This window comes from Sander lucioperca, chromosome 13 (assembly GCF_008315115.2).
Source record: "Sander lucioperca isolate FBNREF2018 chromosome 13, SLUC_FBN_1.2, whole genome shotgun sequence".
NCBI lineage: Eukaryota > Metazoa > Chordata > Actinopteri > Perciformes > Percidae > Sander > Sander lucioperca.
Genome location: NC_050185.1, coordinates 18,113,302 through 18,133,617, shown reverse-complemented (window position 1 = coordinate 18,133,617; position 20,316 = coordinate 18,113,302). Strand labels below are relative to the sequence as shown.

Genomic DNA, 20,316 nt, shown 5'->3' with positions numbered 1-20,316 from the left:
TCCGACACTGAATGGACAGGCGACAAAGCACAACTACAAAACCGGAGGTGGCCTATTCACAAATTGTTTCAAGATTCATTACTGCAAAGCTCAAGGATTCAAATAATCCACTTATTAAATGCTAACAACTTGAGAGTATTAATGGGAGATGGTGGATGACATTTTTTGCTTCAGTAAAAGAAGCAATATCACAGTGTAGAAATACTCTGTTACATTTAAAAGTCCTGCATTCAAAAGTGTCATCAAAATATAAAGTATAGGCTTCTAATTATGCAGAGTTGCCAATTTCAGACTAATGTATATTATATGAATGTATTATAGCCTCATTGTCTTAAGATGCATTCATGTGTACATCACTTTACTGTTGCAGCTGGTAAAGCTCGAGCTGATTTTAATTACTGTACATACTGCTGGGTAGCTTGTGAATTTCCTCCAGCAGATCAATACAGTCTTATCTTATTTGTTCATTATATTTTGTATAATTAATCTGAATCTGCAAACTATCTTGTGACTAACGTTTTCAAATAAATGTATAAAGTACAATATTTGCCTCTGAAATGTAGTGGAGTAGAAGTATAAAGTAGCAGAAATAGGAAATACTTAAGTACCTCAAAATTGTATTTAAGTACATACTTGAGTAACACTTTATTTATTTCACAGGTCCCATTTGCATTTTGTCGACAGCAACTGGTGTGTAAATTGTAAATACATGGAAATGTGTGAGCTATCTGAACTGGATGATAATATTTGGTATTAATTATAGGGAAAATAGACACAATGTTGAATTGGAATACTTATACTTAATTATTTCCAATCAATTACAAGCATACAAGCATACAATTCAACAGTATGCAATTATGCTTTTTTTCATTTTTTACATTCATATATGGGTTTTGTCTAACTGTTATATTGCTATACCTTCCACTTGTGTGTCTCCTGTGGCTGTTTACCTTGTTGTCCCCTGATTACAAGTACACATATTTGTTTTGGGTTGTGGCCAAAGGCCTTTTACAACTGAACACCTGCTTGTTATTGTCATCGTTTTGAGATATGTAATGTGATGCTTATTTTATGCTGGTTTCAGTGAATGAAAACTAAAGAATACTGTGGGAGCAAATACACAGTGTGTGGTTTGAACGTTTCTTTTGCCAGGAAGGGAATCTTACCATGATGTTCATGTCATTGTGTGACTGCAACACCTTTACCTGTTGTCAGTGATCAGATTGTCCCTTCAGGTGAGGGGAGGAATGTTTGTTAAAGGGCAGGGATTGTGTGTTAAAGAGACTTCAGCAGTTTGTATATCTCGTTCTTTAGAGTGTATTTGAGCTGCACTCTCCCAGCTGAAATGTGCCCTGAAAAAAGGAGCACATAGAATTTGAAGGGAACTCAGGTCACTTGGCTCTGTGGAAAAAAATTATGGATTTAAAGTGGAAGTGGAGGAATATCAGCACTTCTTTAGCTTACAGCTCGCTGACAGGAGCATGGGCTGTTTCATGGTGCGTAAAGACACAGTAATCAGGGTTGGTGTTATAATTTATTCATTTCATAATTTTCATTTCATATTAATTTGTACTCTTCCTGTGGTCTCTCTCTCTCTCTCTCTCTCTCTCTCTCTCTCTCTCTCTCTCTCTCTCTCTCTCTCTCTCTCTCTCTCTCACACCATGCAATTTCTACATTCAACCTCAGATGTTGAGGACCTGATCTCCTCTCACTCCTTGCTCTCCTACAGTCATGTAGCTGTGTCTACAGGTGACAACCTTGAACACAACACACAAACGTTCACACTTTTACACGTCAGCAATCAGTGGCCATTAGGCTTCAGATCAACTCTCTATCATTTCACCTAATTGAGAATGGGAACAGGAAATTATATCCTTTGCAACAGCAGCAGATTATTTATTTACAGTTTGGATTTATGAGGCTTTTACAACAAGGACGTCCAGGTCATGCAACACTCTGTTCCTGGATTGAAAGTTTCTTTACCTCACTTGCCAATCAAATGCTGACCATACCAGGTTATATACTGACATTTTAAAAAGCAAAGTGTGGAAATGATAAAAATGTCACCCACCAAAACCTCCTTTCTGCAAGATTTAATAAACGGTTTGACACGTTTTAACCATAACAGTGAACTATTTTGACATTTCATAATGTTTGTGTAAGAATGTCTATGTGTTGCATACTTACATACAATTTATGCACTTAATCCTCTAGGTTATTTTATTCATGACTTCTTGGATGTGGCCTCAAACCAGTCATGTAAACAGTCCTGGGAGGTGCTCCTCCACCACTCTGTGGTAATAAACGTTACACCTTGTGTGTGTGTGTGTGTGTGTGTGTGTGTGTGTGTGTGTGTGTGTGGGGGTGTGGTACGGTGGCCGAGAGGTCTCAACGTACTGCTGAAAAACAAACCAGGAAAATCCATCAGGTTTTAGTGTCTCCCTGGAAACTTCTCTTTTGTTATTCTGTATTTTCAGTGTATGCTAATGTCTGTGTTGTCAAATTGTGTTTTAATTATTTGTGGTTCGTTATGTGACCTATTTGTTGTTTTATTTATTTGCTTGTGTTTTTTCTATTATGTTTTTTTAAAATGATTTGTTCTGCGCTCTAAGGGGCCACCATACATGTGCATGCTTGTTTATGTAAAATTGTAATATTTTGCTGATAATTCTTCCGTACTTTTACTTAAGATTTTGGAATGCAGGACTTAAGGAGTATTTTTCCATTATGGTATTACTACTTTTACTTATAGGTAAAGGATGTGAGTACCTCTTTCCAAGTATTTGTGAAGTGTTCTTACATTGTCCAGCCCTTACATATCTGTGTGTTGTGATAATGATGAAGTCAGTGAATGAAATAGCACAGTCATCCTTTACTGCTGTTTGCCCTCCAATGGTGTTCAGCCTTGATCTGTGTGACAGTTTAATCTCTGAGGCAGCAGAGGTCGCAACCTTATTCACCTCCAGCTGGGCACACCTCAGTGTGTGTGACTTTAGTGTCACAACATTGTAAAATATATAAGACACGTTTTAGTGTTTGCATTGTGTGTGGGTGTGTTTGCTTAGCTGAGCTGATCTCTCTGTGTGTATTTCACAGGAGAGGTAGTAAAACATGTATCTTTACATGCTGAACAACACTATCTCCTCATAGCTCAAGGTCTGCTTGTGTTGAGTGGGAGTTTTATTTGTTTCTAATTAGGCATAGGACTTTATCGTTGACTATCGTTGCCAGATTATAAAAATACCTTTCAGTATATCCTCCTCCAACATGTCTTTATTTTATTTAGATCTTTAATTTTTAATTTTCTTTCTTTAATTAACGACACCTCAAATGGAGAGTTTGAGCCATTTAACTTCTGGCTAAACAAACCAAAATCTACTTGTAACAGCTTATCAACATTTTAACTTGCAGAGAACTTCCTGATGAATTAAAAAGATGCAAGATGAAACATTATACTCCAGTCAAAGTGACATAAAATTTGGCAACCTGAAACCTGTCCTTCTAAATGCATATTACAATGTATAATGATGAATTATTGTTATTGACAGTAATGTATGTATTAATCCTTTTATGCTTTAAACCTTTAGAAGGTTACACAGTAGCTTTTTATTGTACGAGACATATTGATCTAAGACTGTCCTTTACAGAACTAAAAGTTAACTTTAGAAACTCTTCATGAATATGGACCTGTATGATTTTGAGTGTGTGAAGTGAGTGTGGATGAAGTTTCTGCTTGTGTGTGTGTGTGTGTGTGTGTGTGTGTGTGTGTGTGTGTGTGTGCATGCGTGTGTGTGTGTACCTCTGATTCTCTTGTTTAAACTTTTTTTCTCATGTGCTCTCTTGCTTTAGCTTGGCTGTAACATCCCAAGTCTATGTGGGCTACTCTATGGTGTCTTTGCTTGTTGAGATCAACTCGGTTTTCATCAGACAGCTCCTCCTCCTGTCAGGATAGAGGAACAGGCTAAGGACTAACATTACAGGCCCTCGTCCCTCTGTGATCTACAGCGTGACTAGCTGGCTCAACCTGGGAACGTAAGTGGCTCGGGGATTCTCCTCTGGACGTTTCACAAATTTGAAATGAAACAGTCAAACTTCTTTTTGGACAAGAAAGTGTTAATATGTGAGCTTGTGAAGGTTCCTACAATCCCATATCAAATGGAAACCTATGCACATGAGAAACATCTGCTCAAACATGACAGTCACATTTTATGTTGATTTTCATTAGGTTAAATGGATGGCCTGCTGAAAGAGAATGTTTTTAAATGAATAATGAATTCATTTTTACTCAACCTGCCTTAATAAGTTGCTAGTTCATCTAGAAGAAGTTTAAAGGAATAATTTAATATGGTTTAATAAGGGAATATGTATACACGTATGCCTCACTACGTCCTGATGATGGGGACAGCAGGCCTGAGTCTCATCTCCACCATAAACATAGTGCTGTTTTACAGACTGCTCAGAGCAGACATCCTTACCAGCAAGGGGGATCACTAGAGGGAGCCAGGCAGTTTTTCCTGGTCAAAAATGATTCTATTGGTTCAGTTTCCTACCTCATGATGTAGTTAAACAGTATTTCAAGGACCCGAGGACCGGTAAAGGCTAGAAGGGATACAGCTACGGCGACGACAGTTGTTAGGCCCCAAAGCGACTAGTTAAATTTAGGAAAAAGATTGTGGTTTGGATTAAAACACTCCAGAGGAACAAACAAGCATTTCCTGGGTGAACGTATTAAAATTATATTATTATATTACATTAGATTTTGCAAAATTTAGCGGAATTATGCGTAACTTCCGGTTATAGCTGTATCCCTTCTAGCCACAACCCCAGAGGACCACTGTAACTTATGGTGTTGTTTATAACTTTGAATGTTTTTCATTAAAGCAGAAAGTATAGGTTAAGCACAAGTTAGCAGATGTCTTTTGGGGGTTATTCATAAAAAAAAGAATCACATAAGGGCAGCTTTTAGCTCCAATATACTGCCTAAGCTTTGTATACCTACCAAATAATTTACAGATTTTACTATTTAATATCATATTGTCAGTTCAATGTCATAACTGCACTGTTAATAATATAATATATAATAATTAATAGGCTATTTGCCAAAGGGACACCGTTATATACACCGGCCCTCAAGTATTTATTCATGTTGTGTCATTCCAAAAATCTATAGTGACAATTAGTGACTGCATTTCAAATGTATCGATGCTCCTGATTTGTTCTTATTCTATAAAGTAATAAGATTATTTAGGTTTCACTCATTTTTTTCTTTTTTTTAATGGCATTTTTCTCTGTTATATTTTAAATGACAGTGGATGGCAGTGACAGGGGATATGGGGAGAGAGAAAAAGAGTGGGCAACATCTGTTTTATAATAACAGATTAAAGCAACATACACTACATCATGATCCTCTTCTGCTGAAACAAACTAACCAGAGTGGAGGCTTTGCAGCTTGTCTTGGTTTGGACTTCTTCTTCTCTGATACGCGGCAGGTGAATCTTCTCTGTCCTGGACTCTCTCTCATAGCAGTGACACACCTTTAGGTGCTCGGACATGGACGGCATGTCTTGGAAGGCCCAAGTGTCCACAGGAGAGAACAAAGTGCTAAACTGCCATACCTGAAGTCACAGAGAAGAGAGAGGCAAGTGAGAGAGAGAGAGAGAGAGAGAGAGAGAGAGCTGAATATACAGTCCAGATGCCAAGGATGTCATCCACTGGAGATGGGGAGAGATCTTCATGTCACTTTTTTTTTTTTCAAAGATTATTTTTTGGGCTTTTCCGCCTTTAATGGACAGGACAGTGAGAAAGGGAAGAGAGAGGGGGAAGACATGCAGGAAATTGTCACAGGTCGGACTCGAACCCTGGACCTCTGCATCGAGGCATAAACCTCTAAATATAGGTGCGCCTGCTCTACCCACTGATCCAACCCGGCCACTTCATGTCACTTTTCAAAACCTGTTTTATAGTTTTAGTTTGATTTACTCCCTAAAAGCTCTCTAAGCAGTGACCTTCCAGATGAGATCCAGATGAGATCCAGATAAACTGTCCAGATGTTGCTGATGAAAGCTCAAACATATATAATACACTAGCTCTTAGCTTACCATCTGCTTCACCCGCCACTTGGCTCCTCCATGTGAGTAGGTCTTCCTCTCCCAGCGGAGGGTGACCATCCCTCTCTCCTGCAGCAGAGAGGAGCACACCTGCCTCATCAGCTGGGACACCAGAGCCAGCTGGGACAGGGACAGACTGTCCAGAAAACTGGCCATGTGGCACAGCACCTCGTAGGGCAGCGAGCTCAGAGAGTCCTCTCCTCCTCTTCCTCCTCCTTCTTCTCGTCCTCCTCCTCCCCAATCTCCTCTTTTCCTCTGAGCTGTGGAGGAGTCCTCTGAGCTGCTGGATGTCTGGGAGGAGGCATCACTCAGAGAGACAAGGGTGGTGGGTTGCAGGCTAAAGCAGCCCAGATCCTCGCTGAAAGCAAAGTTGAAACTGTGGTCAGATTTTTACTGCACTGCATGACTGTAATTATCTGCAGGGGATTAGTGGGCTTGTTGAACAATAACACGGAGTCAGTGATGACACTAGAAGAAAGAAAGAAAGAAAGAAAGAAAGAAAGAAAGAAAGAAAGAAAGAAAGAAAGAAAGAAAGGTGTATCAGTACCACACAATAATAAAGATGAACTGTTAGTTTTATCTCACTTGTAGGAGATGGTGGCTTTTTGTGTGGAGGGCTGAAACCTCCTCTGGCTGTAGGTGCATCCCAAGTTTGCCAGGGGGCATCTCTGCTCGAACCATCCGTTCACACCCATCTGGATGTCACTGTGGCTGTTCCTGCATGTGAGAGTATATTGATCATTAGAAGAAGAAAGAAAAAAACCAGAGCATCCTATTTAATTTTGTTTGTTTTCATCTCACTGTAATGCCAGACAGGACAGGTGGTGTTTAATGCATTAGGATGAATCAGAAAGGGTCAGTGAATTCCTACAGAATAGATTAAAGTAATCATTCTAGTTTCTCTACTTTATTTTCCTACTGTGTTTACTTCATGGCTAACCTGATTTTGTGTTTAAACTCATACTAGGAGTTTAAACACAAACTCTGATTGATATTTGTTTATTTTTTTCAGGTCCCATATCTTACTGAAACAAATATTTTGGGACTTTAATGGAATATGTTACCTCTCATACTGGCAGGAATTTGAAAAAATATGTATTCCAAAGGATATTTGGATCAAACAAAACAAAAAGAAAACCCACTTATAATGTTTGCCATATTCTCTGCGCTGGAAGGTGTGTCCACAGAGGAAGGTGAAGGCGGAGCTGGCCTTGTGGTGCCGGCTGGTGACGCTCTCCACCTGCAGCTGAAGGTGTAGCTCCACCGGTTTTGCAGCAGTCAGCTCAGCCAGCGACGTGTTTGTCCGAAAAGGAGCAGACAGGAAGTTGTAGGTCTGTGTGCCCTCATCTTGTAGCAGAGCATCTGTGAATACGCTCTCTGCAATGAGGTGACCCCTTTTCTCCTTCTCCAGGGAGCACAGCAGAGAGGCCTGAGGAGCACATCACACTCATTATGTGATAAATATTCAGTGGTGAAACACAGAAACACAACACCAAATGAATGTTTGCTTCGTGTCTGCTGGATGTGTAAATAGACAACTGTTTGCTAACCAGTTTGTATCGTCACTTTAAAAAAGTGACGATATGTCAATTTTAAGTCCACAGCTTGTTTCTGTTGCCCCCAAGTGGCCAAAAGGACCAAAATAATTGTGTTAGGCTTTAATTATTATAAGAAGAATGAATTTCTCTCTCTCACCTGAACTTCCTCCCACACTGGCATCTCCTCTAGCGCCACCCCCAGATCACTAGTATCCACAGCTCGACTCTCCCTCTTGTAGAAACTAGGGTTGCTGATACGGCTCTGCTTGGCAGAGAAGCTGGTTGGGATTTTAAAGGTACGCACAGTGATAATCTTCATTGGCTCCACATATCCATACTCAAATTCCTTTTTCAGTTTTACAGCAGGACAAGAAGAGGATGTGGAGGAAGCAATATACGCACTGCTCCCCTGTTTGCAGGTGTTTGATGCTGTGGCACCCACACAAGTCTCTGCTGTATCTTCCTCTGTCAGAGTGCCCAGGCCTTTTCCTTTCGACAGTCCCTGGTCTCTGCCTGCCTCCCCAGTTTCCCTGCAGCCACCCATCTCCATACTAAACATACGCTCCCAGGCGTTGTAGCTTTCTAACTGATCAGCATTCACTGGGTTGTTAGTAGTCTCTCTCTCCTCCTGGGTTGGCTCCTGCTTAAATTCAACCTCATCTTCATCCTTATCTTCTTTAATATCAGGGTTATAGATGTCAAACATGTTAAAAGACTTCCCTGTTTGACCACTGGCATCCTTTGTAGCTGCCTTTTCGGCTTCCTCTTTTTCCTGCTTCTTCTTCCTCCTCTCCTCCTCCTCCTCCTCCTCCTCCTCCTCCTCCTCCTCCTCCTCCTCCTTCTCCACACTGATCAGCTCTGGGAACAGTTTCTTCATCTTCATGGAGTGAAACAGGAGGTCCTGGTCTTTCAGGGCCATGGCCAGGTCCAGACATCCTTTCTGCTCTCCTTCCTTGAGCAGGTTTTCATGCAGCTCTGTGTTTGGATAAGAATAGGCGTCATTGACTGGCCATCGGTTCCACTCCATGGAGCAACACACCACGCTGGCCGGACACACCTGGAGGTGAGCTGCCTGTGAGGAGCGGGGCAGGTGGAGCGGGCAGCCATACTCAGCATTGAGGCAAGGCACCCTCACATTAGGGCAGAGCAGCAGGTGATCCTCCTCTTTACACAAGTGGAAGAGAGCTCCACAGAGCAGGCGGCAGGAGATGACCGCACAGCACACAGAGACCTCCACCCGAGCCCTGCAGCACCGGCTGTAGCAGGAATCACAGTGGACATGCTGTCGCACCCTGGAGGCTGAACAATGACTCTGAAGTGTTTAGGGAAAGGGAGGAACAAATGAAAATTAAGGAAATCAAGATAGAATCAAGAAAATTCACGAAATCAGCCCGTTTTCATTTAAAAAGCATCATGATACTTCAACATCTGTTTATCCCACTGACCCCCACAGGTGGGGTGGGGGTCAAAACTTGTGCTGTGCACCCAAGCAATGTTCAAAACAAAAATAACTTTGTTTTAAATTCGAGATAAGATCCTGATACCAAATATGACAAGCTGAATTTAGGGAATATGTGTATAAATTGATGCAGACATGTACGATATCTCAATTTGTATCATATCATAAATAGATAGGAAGGTCTGGGTTTGAATATTTCACTTTGTAAACATTATATAGCTTCAATGAAGAGCCAAAAAGGAATATACTGCATATGATACTTTCAAACAGGGTAAAATAAGATGATTTAAACAACTTTAAAGCTACTTAAGGGGAAATAAAAGTGGAAATTGGAATCACAATAAAACCATACCATGCTTCAGATCCTATGGCACCAGTTTTGTAGCTGAAGCTGTTGGTCAGTCCTGCAAACAAAGAGGAAACTATAAATATAAAATATAAAAGAAACACAAAATGGCAGGACACCGGCAAGGTCCTGTGGCATTAGAGTCAATGGGAACAGTTAAGTACAGACTTTAGCCTACCGCTGTAAGTGAATGGAAATGAGAGAAACATGCTCCTTGTACTCCGTCTTGTGCTTTAAAGACCAAGTGTCTCTGTGAGTGTGTGTGTGTGTGTGTGTGTGTGTGTGTGTGTGTGTGTAATATAAATAGAGTTGAGAACTGACTACTGAGAAATGTTACACAGGTGGTCAGAGACATGGTTTGGGTTACCAGCCCCTTCAGAGACTCACGTCAGTACATCTCTCTCACCTTCTTCCCACTGATTCATGTTGTGGTGCTGCGTGCAATTGATTTCTACCTGCAGAGTGCAAAATGAGTCTTATTTAATATCCAAACAATGTCCTCTAGTGGAGATTTAATCAAAACATTTTCAGTGTGTATTTTATTACAGTCATTTCAACAGAAGATTAACTATTTATTCTCCACTGGACACAAGTGCACATTGATTTGGTCACAGGATGAAGAGATAGAACGTATTTAATACAGATTGGTGTCTGTGTCTTCAATCCACTGCAGAAACTGAGGGGGGTGGGGTGGGGGGGGTATGGGGGGGTGGCTGCTGCTTGGCTAATTTTATCCTGCCAGTTCAAAGAGCGCAGGGACTAAAAGCAATGTTATAAAACGAGTAGGAAGCAACACGTCTGCGGTGGCACCTTGGTAAGAACTTTGACCAGATGAGGTTTGATCTTATTGTGAGTGTGTTGACATAATTTGGGAATGTCTTTTTTGTCTAAATTGCAAGCAGTACAGTGAAAGTATTCAGTTATGAAACTGTAGAAGTTACATGTTTCAGTTGCTTCTAGTGCTCTTCTGATTTACTCTTACAATGCCATAGGACACAGCTGAACAATATTATATATAGGCCCATAGTTTAGAATTTACTTTGATTATCAGCTCTTCATTTCACCGTAGGAACATGGAATACGTGTTAATTCATTTTTGTGAGAGGGCTTTGGAGCCATGCTTAGTGCATGATGGACAAACATTTTTGCATTGGTGAAAAATGTTTCCCATAACTGTATTTTTGTGCTGTTGATTTGTTGTGTGGCCTCCAGTATGTCATGACAACTTAATAGGAAAGAAAAAAAAGATTAATGCTGCCTAAAACTTTTAAGAATAATTGGATTTTACCATGTCGGACCTCTAAAACAGGGAGGAAATTCGTTGGTTGACCTGGTCATAATAACATGACATATGCGACCAGTGATGATGGATCACAAACAAACAGGGGTCACAAGCCTATGTGATTCACTATTTAGGACTGATGTTACAGATTAAAGTAGGAATCTATATGTCAGTTTTCTGTATTTCTCTTGCAGGATTACAAAACCTCTGATTCAATATCCTGTAGACATGGTGAGTCACAGGAGATATATAATTCATGGTGTAGAATCAAAGATTATAAAGCCTTGATGCACTATGTTTAATATGCTGTATATGTTGTGAATCTTTCATCCTATTTGGATCCTCTGCTCCTCTTTTCTTTCTCATCCAATTAGAGTCATCGTTCTCGAGCCTCCAGGGTGCGACAGCATGTCCACTGTGATTCCTGCTACAGCCGGCGCTGCAGGGCTCGGGTGGAGGTCTCTGTGTGCTGTACGGTCATCCCCTGCCGCCTGCTCTGTGGAGCTCTCTTCCACTTGTGTAAAGAGGAGGATCACCTGCTGCTCTGCCCTAACGTGAGGGTGCCCTGCCTCAATGCTGAGTATGGGTGCCCGCACCACCTGTCCCGCTCCTCGCAGGCAGCTCACCTCCAGGTGTGTCCGGCCAGCGTGGTGTGTTGCTCCATGGAGTGGCTCCGGTGGCCGACTGATGACACAAACCCACACAGCAACGACATAGCCCTGCAAGAGAAGGTGCTGAAGGAAAATGAGGGGCAGGAGGAGCCTCTGGATCTTGCCATGACCCTGGTGGATCAATCAGATCTTTATGACCGCCTGAAAATGCAGCCTCTCTATCCAGAGCTGATGGAGGCAGAAGAGGAGGAAATAAAGGACGAGAAGAAAGAGGAGACAGCAATGGGAGGGCTCGTCAATGGTGTCACAGACATAGATACCAAAGAAGGTAAAACATATTTCATCTATATTTTAAACACACAAAATAAAACAATGTGTTGTTGTTGTTGTTGTTGTGTTGTGATTTTTGGACTTTTCTTTCCTCATCTGTCTCATTTGTCTTTACATTTGGCCTCCACACATCTGTTCCTGCAGAGAATAATGTTGTTGAAGAGACTGTACAGAATAGTGTGGGGCAATGCTCAGGCATCAACAAAGAGAAATACGACCTGTGTGAGATGATGTTTGGCATGGAAAAAGGCGGCTGTGCTGTCGCTCAGGCAAACCAAGACAATCCCAAACAAAAGCCAAAGCCTGGTGAGAAGGTGAAAGACAAAGACACAGAGAAAGATGCGGCTGCGGCTGCAGACACAAGTAAGACAGGACTGTCCCCATGGCATGAGGGGGTGCTGGAGCGTCTGGGTAAGGAGCTCACCCCGCAGGAGTACAACATGTATGTGGTGCATCATGGGCGCATGCTGCTCACCTTTGGACAAATCAAGGCCTGTACGCCAAGGGAGGACGATTTTGTGTATGGCAGCCTGGAGCCTATCCCAGTCCAGACCCTGCGCTCTTTCAAGGTGATGATTTCAAACTACACTTATTAACTATAAAATAGAACTGTTTTGGTAGCATTATAAAGGCGTCAGTGTGCATCAACCGAAGTAATGAACACTTTTTTTTTTTTCGAGCATCCCCAGGCCTTAAATCTCACAGGTGTAGCCGTATCAGTAACATTTAGACCCCTTTTTGCCCAAATTCAATATGGTGTCGGCTACTTGTCCACCATCAGGAAGTGAAAAATTTAAACTTTAAGAGTGAAATACAAAGTAGCTAGGAAGCATTCCAACCAAATAAAACTGCATTTGCCCAATACAGCTTTAAAATAAAAATCAACAAAACATACTGCAGACAACCTGGCCTAATAATAATTTACAAAAAAGATGTGTTCACATTACTCAGTTGGCTTCCAACATAATATATTATGTATTGCTTCCTCTAAGGTCCCTGAAAGCTATCACTACAGCAGGCGGCGGATTCATCAGTACGACACGAGTCGGCCTCCAGGCGAGCCTCGCAGTCTGGACACATCAGACCTCGAAGTCAACGAAGAAGACTGGTTCAGTGATGAAGCAGCAGCCACCCTGCTGGGCTACGCTGAGATGGAGGTCAGGGGTCACAAGGTCAGTCAGATATTCATAACAGTAGGAAAAAATATATATAAACTGCACACCTCAGCAGATGAGGGAGATTAAATGGAATTATGTAAAGCATGACAATTTCAGAATTGAACATGATGGTTTATAAGCTAAATAAAATAATATCACTAGCCACAACATTTATCAGAATCAGAATCAGAAATACTTTAATAATCCTAGGGGGAAATTATTATTGTTACAAACTCCAGATATACAAACAACACATATTATACAGACAACATATATATTAAAAACACATTTACAATAGTAATATATGAAAGATCAAATGTACAGTATTAATGTGCAAAGAGTGCAAAAAAATGATTGTCTATGTTTGAGAAGACATATATTTTATATATATATATATATATATATATATAGACACATTTATTTTCTAATTCAAAAAAAAAAGTTCTCTGTAGTGCATTTTTGTTTTTACTAAAACCAGTTTTAAGTCACTGCAAGTTGCTTTTCATATTGTGTGGAAAAGTAAGATATCAGCTCCTGCATACTGTCAACACTTGGTGTTGGTGAATTTATTGAATAGCAACATTTATGAGGCACTATGGAAATGTGTGGAAAACAATGGCCTCATGCAAAAACAGTGGTATGGTCTTTTAACTAGAATGAATCAGGTATTGTGATCGATTGGTTTCCATGCAGATCAGTGAGTTAAAGGCAGCCGACGGGCTTTACGTCGACGAGGGAACACAGACGCACTCGTTCCGCAAAGCTCCGTTTAAAGCGAAGACAACCCTGGCGGAGGTGATGGTGGACAGACCGCTGAAGCTTCATCTTCAGCTGCAGTCAGAGAGAGTGAACAGCAGACATAACAGAGCCAGCTGTGTCTTCACCTTCCTCTGTGGTCACTCCTTCCTCCGCAGAGAGTTCGCCACACATTTCAGGTGTCTGTAAATACTACTGACTACTGTGTTTGACTGAGTTTGTGGTTTGACCCTCACTGCCCTCTGTACTCCTGTCACGTCACGTGTCATGGACTAACATTAAAGTAATAAATGTTGATTTGTCACTGAGAATTCAACAATTGTCGAGAGGATGCAACCAATTGGAAATGTCAACTGGATAAATACTGTTAATGTTGTTCTTAAAGTATATTATTTATTTTCTTGTTTGTCAAGCAATTCTATTATGTTTACATTCTTGTCTTTTCATAGTCATAGTTAATATTTAATAATAAGCTATTGCACTGTTCAATCCCTGCACTGTTCACTTTTGCACTACCACCATTGCACACACTCTACCATAGCACCTTATCAGGGTCATTGTATCACATGGTCAGTCCATACCAGACCTTTGTAATCACTTCACAAATTGTTAACTCTTTAAATTTCTGTGAGTGATTTTTATGTATGTGAGATATATGTGTGTATGTGTTTTTGTTGTGTTATGGTTGTCTAAGCTACTGGATGCCTAAAATTTCCCTTGGGATGAATAAAGTATCTATCTATCTATCTATCTATCTACAGTATCTATCTACTGCACATGTAAAATAGGACCAGATGGACATGCAAAGTGTGTTTAATAAGAGTATTAATCGTCATTTCCTTTCCAGGAATGTCCACAGTGACATCCAGACGGGTCTGAGTGGATGGTTCGAACAGAGATGCCCCCTATCGTATCTGGGATGTACCTACAACCAGAGGAGGTTTCAGCCCTCCACACATAAAGCCACTGTCTCCTACAAGTGAGCACATTTCCTTTTCATCAGTCCTGTCCAGTATTTGTTTTAGTGAATGAAATCCTAGTATATTTTCTTCCCTACAGTAAACAGCTGAGGAGTTTCAGCTTGCGTCCAACACTTGGAGCCTCAGTAGGTGATGCCTCCTCCCAAACATCCAGCAGCTCAGAGGACTCCTCCACCGCTCAGAGGAAGAGAGGTCAGGGAGGAGAGGACTCTCTGAGCTTGCTGCCCTACGAGGTGCTGTGCCACATGGCTAGTTTCCTGGACAGTCTGTCCCTGTCCCAGCTGGCTCTGGTGTCCCAGCTGATGAGGCAGGTTTGCTCCTCTCTGCTGCAGGAGAGAGGGATGGTCACCCTCCGCTGGGAGAGGAAGACCTACTCACATGGAGGAGCCAAGTGGAGGGCCAAACCTGTGAGATAGACATACTAAATCATCCAATCCATCATGTTAGTGTTTTACAATAACAAATCCCATACTAACTGTGATCCACGTCTTCCTTTTCTCTCCTCCTGTTTCTCTTCAGGTATGGGAGTTCAGTCACCTCTTCTCCTCAGTGGATTCGTGGCATATGGCAGACATCCCTCCAATATCTGCTCATCTGAAAGTCTGCCCTTACTACGAGACCTCTCTGCACAGTGAGCCTGTTCCCCTCCCCAGCATGAGTGACAAACAGAAGTGCAGCCAGGAAAGGCTTAGCCTCGTCGACCAATTCACAGGAAACAGATGGCAACAATGAAAAAAAAAATCCTTTTATTTGTACCTGCTGTGTCAGAATGTAATTGTGTATAATTGACATGATGGCAGATTACACTGCACAACTATAGGGATGATGTCTTATGACCAGTATGTCACGAAGCACTACACAGAGCAAATAAAAATCAACCTGAACTTGTACAGTTGTTCTTCTATTGTATAATCTATACCTAATATTCAATATTATGGAATACATGATTTATATATACAGCTTTAATTTATTTACTGCCATTTTTTCATATGATTTTTTTATTTGAAAAGCTAATTAAGATAAATGATTCTGAATTTAAAGAGATATAACAGAATTAGAGCTGTAACAATTAATCAATTAGTTGATAGACAACTGTATACCTCTACTCCACTACATACTACATACTACATAGCTACATACAAGACATATTGTACTTTTTACTCAACTATTTATTTGACAGCTAGAGCTACAAATTACTTTGCAAATTAGGATTAGAGACTTTAGTTCTCTATCATTTTCAGGATGAGGAGGAAACAGCTGGTACCAACACTTTTATGAAGCTCCTCCTCCTGCTGCTTCGTGGCACTGATCACCCGTCATACAGGCTGCTTTGTTGTGAATACAGCAGCGGCACTGCATTGCACTGCACGTACAACCAGAAGGTTATGAAGAGGTTATTTCGACTCAGACTGCAGCAGGATTCATTAAGGAAAACGTCGGCCTGCCGCTACAGTGAAACCGCTCAGGTGAGAGCACAGAAAGAAACGGGTAAAGTGCCGATTTGCACACTGAACGTTTTTGCACGGGTCTTTTGTTTTCTCCATCTCTGCTGCATCAATGACAGAGATAGCAGGGCGAATCGAGGATCAATGAGAGAAGCTTTGAATCGGATACCGCTTCAGTATCACGGTAGGCCGCCACGGTCAGGGTGATGGATTTACACACAGTTACAGGTAGACACACCGGGCGCTAGTGAGCAACGGTGCAGAAAACAGAACGCTTTTACAGTAGGCCTATATGCGAGAAATCACACGTAACGTGATTAAATAAGAGTGTAGGCATTTTGCAAATAAGCCTATAAGGGAATTACCTAATAAAGCTCTTCCATGTTGCAGAAAATCTCATTGAGATAGAATATTAAGCGGATATAACAAATCTTTATAAAATCATCAATTAATCAATTAAAATATCTGCCATGGAATAGACCCTAAATACCCAAGCACCATATCAACGCTCAAATCGGGACACTTAACAGCTGTAGGCTACACACAAATTCCTTATCCTACTAAATCCAGCTACCTGTATCTGTGTGCAGGTTGTGTGGGGGTGCAGCCATGGATGCCGGTAAGCTGGAGCAGCAGGTGGCCAGTGTGGAGAGAGGCATCGCCTTCCTGAAACAGGAGCACCTGGCCATGCTGACCGGTCTGCAGCTGGAGATCACACACCTGAAGAGGCGCTGTCATGGTCAGTCTACCGGGAACCTGCTGCTCTCCATCTCTTTATGTGTCACTTAACCACTTAACTGTCTGTCTGTCTGCCTGCCTGTTGTGCTTCTACTCCTCTCGGCTGCAGAGCTAAGCTGTGAGCTGGACTCCAGGTTTCCTGACAGAAGCACAGAAGGTAAGACATTACAACTCCTTGCTGACAAGAGGGAACATGATATGAGGGAGTTATGGAGAGAAAGGCACAAAAGCTGTGCAGAGGAGGACTGGAAATTCACAAAAGCCTCATTATAGAAGGAGGTACAATGACGAGACGATACAACATTATTACAGTAAAATGAGATATTTGCATTACTATAAACATCACTTATGATTATATTTATTTATATTTACTGTTCTATATTTGCAGTATATTCTATTATTTGTTAGCAGTAAAGATGCACTGATACGATATGCCATATCGGTATTGGCACCGATACTAACTTTATGAAGCAGATCAAGTTTCAGCTATGACATAATCTATCCAAAATAAATAAAGAGAGATATGTAGAGAGTTAGAAGATATAGCAACATGTTATTGGAATTCAAAGCACTCTTTCTTCCTACAACACTGCACATATATTTGGTTTTTCATATTTTTGTTTGGAGTGTAAGCAAGGGATAGTGATTTATCCATGTCTGTCAAGTGCTTTAGTCCAGAAAGTCCTTGGTAAAAACAAAAAAATAGCAGTATATGCAGGCCATCTTTTATAAGAACATTCAAGCTCTTTGATTTCAAAGTCATTCTGTAACAGATGACAAATGAGTTCTAAATCATTGAGAGCAATGACGTTTCTAATGTGGGCAAATTAGAAAAAAAATGAAAAAAAATGCTCATATTATGCTTTTTTGCTTTTCCCATTTCCTTTATTGTGTTATATATCTTTTTTGTGCACGTTAGGTTTACAAAGTGAAAAAGCCCAAAGCCCACCCCAAAGGGACTTACCATCTCCAACAGAAAACACTGTTCACAAACTGCTCCAAACAGCTCTATTGTAGTCCAGCCTTTACTTCCGTGACAAACGTGCGTCACTTTGTAACACATGTTATAATGCTCGCTCGTGAAAAGAGGAGCTGCAGCAATGTGCAGTACAACAAAAATATGGTGTTTTTTGAAAATGAAACCATGTAAACCTTTTCTGATATAACCTCTAAATACAATTATGAACCTGAAAATGAGCATAATATGAGCACTTTAATATTAAGCCTGGACCCCCCTCTGGCCCCCCTAACTGTGGCGAATATTTTCGCACAGTTTTTACCCAACATTTATCCCCAGAGCGGGGAGATTGTGAAAAGACATCGAAAAGAAAAATATCTGAAATATAATTTGATCAAGCAGATGAAATGAAAGAGATATGGAGGATATAAAAACAGACCAAATAATGACATTCATATTGGATACAGTAATCTCCTCAACATCTACAGTATTTTCTGTATCTTTATATACTTCAGTCCATACTGTATGTGTTTATGTTTCTCAGAGGAAGAAGCAGAGCTGGCCGCACGCTGTGAGGCTGCACAGTGTCTCCTAGAGGAGCAGCAGTGCATGATGGTCGCTGCGCGTGGGGAGCTGCGGGCCGGCCGGGCACGGGCATCAGCACTGGGAAGGAGCCTCAGGGAAGAAGAGCGGCATTTCCTAGAGGAACTGAAACGCCGCAGCCACAAGATCACACTGCTGAGTCGTGAACTGCAACGCCAAAATGTCACTACGACGACCCTCTGCCACGAGCTCCACACCGCACGCTTAAAACTGTTCCAGCAACGGCAGAGCACAGAGTGTGGTGCAGAGGGAGAGGAGGAACCCAGAGGAAAGGAGGAAGAAGAGGATGATGATGAAGAAGGTGAGGAGGATGAAGATTATGAAGGGGAGGGATCGGACTGGCTCCTGTCTCCACCTCCTCCAGCCTCTCCCAGCCAACCAGAAGCGAGACACAAGAGGCATGTCAGCGTGAGGGAGGAGAGGGTCAGGGCTTGTGTCCCTCAGGAGAGAGTGACATCACCGCAGAGGCCACACCCTATGCCTGACCCCGCCCTCTTCTTGGTGCCGCTTAGATACCGCCTCCTTCGCTTGAACCAACCAATCAGAACGCAGGATGGAGAGGGGATGGAGGACGAGTGGGAGGATATAGATGACAGCAGGGTGCACAGGAGGGTGGACATGGGAGCAGGAGAGGGAGAAACTGCTCTGTGATGAAGATTAAAAAAAAGACAAAGTTGTCTTCCAGCAGGTCTCAACAAAGATCTAGAAAAATCTTAAGACTTGAGAGATGTAACCTTGTGATTGTCTGTAGATTTCAGGAAGTGAGTAAGATATTTAGAAGTTAGATGCAGAGAAGCGTGTGATCAGACCTACACATTACCGTATTAACTGAATTTGTCACATTGATGGTACAACATGTACTTTGAAAATGTGAAGAAATGAGTGGGTCAAAAAAGACCGAATGCCTTTTGATTTTAACACGTTGATCACAGCTTTTGCCTGTAATTCGTAGCCTTGCCTCAGAGTCTGTGAACACTCACACCGTACTGTTCAATGTGGCAACCTGCTTTTTAACTGCACTAGCTGCATTCCAGGTTTGGAAAGTAACTCTAGAAGGCTTATAGGGACATGTTGTATGATTTGCACTTTATTAAATTCATGCAATGTGCCTAGTAAAGGCAGACAATGTTCTGGTGTCTTGTCTGTTTTCAATGTTTGAAAGGTTTTTAGTAGGTCTTTGATACAGCAGATACATGATAGTTGTAAAAGCACTAATAACATTAATGATGGCTCTGTTCAAAAGTCCCAGTTAAGTCATGGCAGTGTGACAGTGAGCCAGCATGAACAATGCAGGACTATGACACAGCTAAATGGAATTCAGCTATCATTCATTTTAGTATTTACACTTGTGCTTTTCCTACTGTGACACGTCAAAATATGTGCTGTATTAAAATCCTGAGTGGCTCTTACAAAGATGTTATGACCAGTTGCTTTCAACATTCTCTGTTTCCAGCTTCTCCAATATGAGGATATTTCTGTTTTGCTTTTTTATCATTGTAAACTGAATATGTTTGGGCAGACATTTTAAAATGCCACTTTTGGCTTTAGAAAATTGTGACAGACATCGTTTTACTAATTTCCAAATGTTGTTTAGAACAAACAATTTATACATAATACAAACATTCACCAGTATTAAATATCCACTGTCTCACAGAATATTTTTGCAGCCCACTTCTGGATCTGGAACAGTCTGCTGCTCATACGTTTTTATTTCAACTCTTACACTGGATGGCAGCACAACCAAACTTTGACTGATAATTAAAATATGGACAGATCTGTGTGCATTGCTGAAGTTGCCAAAAAAGGAAAAGAAGGAAAACACCTACACAAAAACATGTATCTGAATTTTCTAGGCTTTTACAATCAACTAAAAAATATTAAAACAGAGTGTGTGCAGGAAGATTGTAGGCTAATGACTCACAGTCTGACTGCCATTCATCTGCAATCTGCATCTTTTTTTACTATACAGATATTTTTGCGACATGCCATAGCAGCCCATTGAATGA

General features: G+C 41.3%; 3 protein-coding genes and 1 pseudogene across 6 annotated transcripts; 3 read left to right on the top strand and 1 right to left on the bottom strand.

Annotated features, from left to right (window-relative positions):
- The first annotated feature begins 1,416 nt into the window (after nt 1–1,416).
- LOC116036971 lies at nt 1,417–4,494 on the top strand (annotated as a pseudogene).
- On the bottom strand, nt 3,691–9,743 carry LOC116037046 (F-box only protein 40-like). The gene is made up of 8 exons (XM_031280802.2): nt 9,629–9,743; nt 9,457–9,508; nt 7,803–8,957; nt 7,250–7,536; nt 6,693–6,824; nt 6,099–6,465; nt 4,105–5,615; nt 3,691–4,024 (listed from the first exon to the last, which is right to left on the bottom strand). The coding sequence occupies exons 2-7, from the start codon at nt 9,457–9,459 to the stop codon at nt 5,394–5,396; spliced, it is 2,166 nt and encodes a 721-aa protein (XP_031136662.1). The 5' UTR covers nt 9,460–9,508; nt 9,629–9,743; the 3' UTR covers nt 3,691–4,024; nt 4,105–5,393.
- Nucleotides 9,744–10,162: 419 nt separating this feature from the next.
- LOC116037047 (F-box only protein 40-like) lies at nt 10,163–15,456 on the top strand. 3 transcript variants are annotated; one of them, XM_036009047.1, is made up of 9 exons: nt 10,163–10,264; nt 10,927–10,963; nt 11,107–11,671; nt 11,818–12,242; nt 12,666–12,845; nt 13,524–13,765; nt 14,434–14,565; nt 14,646–14,973; nt 15,086–15,456. In XM_036009047.1, the coding sequence occupies exons 2-9, from the start codon at nt 10,961–10,963 to the stop codon at nt 15,296–15,298; spliced, it is 2,088 nt and encodes a 695-aa protein (XP_035864940.1). In that variant the 5' UTR covers nt 10,163–10,264; nt 10,927–10,960; the 3' UTR covers nt 15,299–15,456. The 3 variants fall into 3 exon arrangements, with proteins under 3 accessions (XP_035864940.1, XP_031136664.1, XP_031136663.1); XM_031280804.2 differs by having other exon boundaries at nt 10,197–10,299; XM_031280803.2 differs by lacking the exon at nt 10,163–10,264 and adding an exon at nt 10,267–10,286.
- Nucleotides 15,457–15,851: 395 nt separating this feature from the next.
- si:ch211-274p24.4 (coiled-coil domain-containing protein 92) lies at nt 15,852–19,440 on the top strand. 2 transcript variants are annotated; one of them, XM_031280916.2, is made up of 4 exons: nt 15,852–16,032; nt 16,602–16,750; nt 16,859–16,906; nt 18,252–19,440. In XM_031280916.2, the coding sequence occupies exons 2-4, from the start codon at nt 16,621–16,623 to the stop codon at nt 18,959–18,961; spliced, it is 888 nt and encodes a 295-aa protein (XP_031136776.1). In that variant the 5' UTR covers nt 15,852–16,032; nt 16,602–16,620; the 3' UTR covers nt 18,962–19,440. The 2 variants fall into 2 exon arrangements, with proteins under 2 accessions (XP_031136776.1, XP_031136775.1); XM_031280915.2 differs by having other exon boundaries at nt 15,852–16,195.
- The last annotated feature ends 876 nt before the right edge of the window (nt 19,441–20,316 follow it).

Bases quoted from the DNA above. Each gene is read 5' to 3' on its own strand.
- LOC116037046 (XM_031280802.2), bottom strand. The intron at 6,466-6,692 runs GTGAGATAAAAC...CTTTGCTTTCAG, and splicing joins AAAGCCACCATCTCCTACAA to CGAGGATCTGGGCTGCTTTA. The intron at 5,616-6,098 runs GTAAGCTAAGAG...CTGTGACTTCAG, and splicing joins AGTGGCGGGTGAAGCAGATG to GTATGGCAGTTTAGCACTTT.
- LOC116037047 (XM_031280803.2), top strand. The intron at 10,964-11,106 runs GTGAGTCACAGG...TCATCCAATTAG, and splicing joins TTCAATATCCTGTAGACATG to AGTCATCGTTCTCGAGCCTC. The intron at 14,974-15,085 runs GTGAGATAGACA...GTTTCTCTTCAG, and splicing joins CCAAGTGGAGGGCCAAACCT to GTATGGGAGTTCAGTCACCT.
- si:ch211-274p24.4 (XM_031280916.2), top strand. From the start codon at position 16,621: ATGGATGCCGGTAAGCTGGAGCAGCAGGTGGCCAGTGTGGAGAGAGGC. The intron at 16,751-16,858 runs GTCAGTCTACCG...TCTCGGCTGCAG, and splicing joins CCTGAAGAGGCGCTGTCATG to AGCTAAGCTGTGAGCTGGAC. The intron at 16,907-18,251 runs GTAAGACATTAC...TATGTTTCTCAG, and splicing joins TCCTGACAGAAGCACAGAAG to AGGAAGAAGCAGAGCTGGCC.